Source organism: Charadrius vociferus, unplaced genomic scaffold (assembly GCF_000708025.1).
Source record: "Charadrius vociferus isolate BGI_N301 unplaced genomic scaffold, ASM70802v2 scaffold220, whole genome shotgun sequence".
Classification (NCBI taxonomy): Eukaryota; Metazoa; Chordata; class Aves; order Charadriiformes; family Charadriidae; genus Charadrius; species Charadrius vociferus.
Genome location: NW_009646506.1, coordinates 873,695 through 876,177, shown reverse-complemented (window position 1 = coordinate 876,177; position 2,483 = coordinate 873,695). Strand labels below are relative to the sequence as shown.

The 2,483-nt window shown below is 44.1% G+C and overlaps 1 protein-coding gene across 1 annotated transcript in view; it reads right to left on the bottom strand.

The window, feature by feature from the left end:
- The window catches only part of HMCN1 (hemicentin 1), a 214,230-nt gene extending 214,105 nt beyond the window's left edge, over nt 1–125 (bottom strand). The window contains exon 1 of the mRNA XM_009884504.1: nt 6–125. Coding sequence (XP_009882806.1) covers nt 6–125 — 120 coding nt within the window. The remainder of the gene's footprint in view (nt 1–5) is intronic.
- Between the last annotated feature and the right edge of the window lie 2,358 nt (nt 126–2,483).

Sequence of the window (2,483 nt, the reverse complement as noted above, 5' to 3'; positions counted from 1 at the left end):
CGCACCTGGCCTCCTGCTGCCCCGAGCAGCCCGCCCCGGGCCCGGGCCCGACGGCCGGGGAGCCCCGCGGGGGAGCCTGCCTGGCGGGAACGGGGGGCTGCAGGATGAGGTACAGACCTGCCCATCGCGGAACGGGGTCTGTGCCCACACCTGACAGGACGATGAGGGCGGTGGTGCTGACTCGAGCTCATCCCTGAGAGGGCAGATGAGTGTATTTATTGTTATTTTATTAATGCGTGATATGAGACTGACATGGCTCCTACTTGTGCTGCTGCTCTGGTTCTCCTCTTGTTTCGGTTACACTTCCACAGCTACTATCTGAAACCCAGAGGCTGGACCTCCCAAGGCCCCTTCCAGCCTCAGTTTTCCTCAGCTCTTCTGAACATATTCTCACAGTGAATATTAAAGTGGGTAGTAAAGACCCCAAAACATGATCAGGACCACGTCTGCAGGCACTGGCAGTCTCTTGTACAAGAAAAAAACTGGACGGTGAAGAAAAGCAAGTGGCCAGAGTGGTGTTTTAACCCCACTCAGGAGATGGAAGAGATTAAATACTATGTATTTCAGAGCTCCTTCGTTGTTTAAGGATGTAGCGATGTCCCAGCAGGCACTTTTTGAAAATCCAATCCTAGGTCCCTGACCCAACACCAGATGAAAGGACTCGAGAGAGTCCAGCCAGGAGCTGGATCCACATTGCTCCAGATCACCTCAATGCTGCTGACTCAAGCCTCCTTTTCTATTAGCTGCATCATGTGCTGCGGGGAGCAATGGGACATCATTTTAAACACCAAGTGGGAGAGGAATCGCACCCTTTGTTTTCTGTGGGATGAGTGAGGTGGACAAGGTGCACAGCAGCTCGGAAAGGTAGACCATGACGCAGAATTTACCTCATTAGTTTCCCTCCTTATTTTACTAATCTTAAAATTGGTGCTAAAACTGCGCACTCAAAACCATTATATTGTGACTGGAAAATTAATCATGTAGAAACATTGCTTATCCTAATCAAGTTATAAGCCTGGAATTGAATTATAAAAAACAGATGTTTACATTCTTTCTCCCCTTCAGCACTGATGTCATGAGAAGGAAGCACATAACCAGAGCTGTGCAAAGCATTCGCAATAAAACCCCAAACCATGGAAAACTTGCCTCATCTGTAACTCCGCTAGCAGAAAACTCAGACCAGGTTTGTCAAAAATATTCAAAAATCTTGTAAGTAGAGATGCATTCAAGCCATAAAATAAAAATGTGTATTTTGAACACCCTAGAGACTGGCAGCACTTGGGTGTAAGGATTTCCTTCAGTCCTTTAAGAAGATAAATTCCTGTTACATTTTTCTCCACACAGAAAGCCATCGTGCTCTTTCTGTCTTAAATTATTTCTCATTTAGATGTAAACAAGCTAGAACAAACCTAGTATCTCTATGAAAAAAATAACTCTCTTGGACACATACTGCTGCATCTCTAAAAAAATATCATTTACCATGGGGTTTAAGGTACAACATAAAGAAAAATCTTTATTTCGTAAGAGTGGGAACTGATATTTATTTTGGTTGCCTAACACTTTCCACTATAAAATATCCTTGAAGCTTGGAAGTTGTAACACTATTATTCACAGCAGGCCTTTGAAATTTGCAGGAAGAAAGCCCTGTAGCAAGAGGAACTTTTTTTTTTTCTTCTCCAATGAAATTATTTTCATAGTTTGCCAAAGAATCATCTATTGAAAAAAAATAATCACTATGTTCCTTCTGACATGCTCTACAGTAAAGTTTTGACAGCATGCCAGAATAATAACCAAGCACAAACACTCTGAGGTCAGGCCCGTGCCACTGTCAAAGCACACTGTAGCAGAAACACCTGGAGATTATCAAGATGGGGGGGTCAGGGCCAGGGGGAGGGAAGGGGAGCTGGGTTGGGGTACACCCAGGGGGGAGAGGCCTGTCCACCTCCCCACAGTCTTAGCTTTGCCACAGCGGACTACCGCCTCCACGATTTCCAATAGACTCTTGGCGTCTCTTGTATGTGTAGATATTACAGTTGTCTTTGACACTTACTTCCTAATTTTGAGTGTTTCTAACTTAACCTTAATATCCTTTTCATGCCTGTTTTAGGGCTGGAATTTGATGTTTTGTTTGTGCAATTTGGTAGCATAGAAGAATTCAACAGATGTGGACTTGATTGTCTAATTCCTTCCCACCACACTCATCTATTGCCACTCAGACTGTGAACAAAGTGTTACCCATTTGGGCTATATATTTACCCTGGATAGTTGTAAATGATTAGATGAGGTAGAGTAAAGAGTTAAGTCATTATACAAAATGATTGTTTTTAAAGCTGATGCTACTCTCTAATTACAGAGCAAACTGCTGATAACAAAACAGATTCTCCTCCTGGGATCCCATGGACCACTCTCAGCAGGCTGCATCTACCAGAGCGCTTTCTCACGATACCTCTTTTCTGGTCAGCAAGTTCTGCACGTCTACCAGA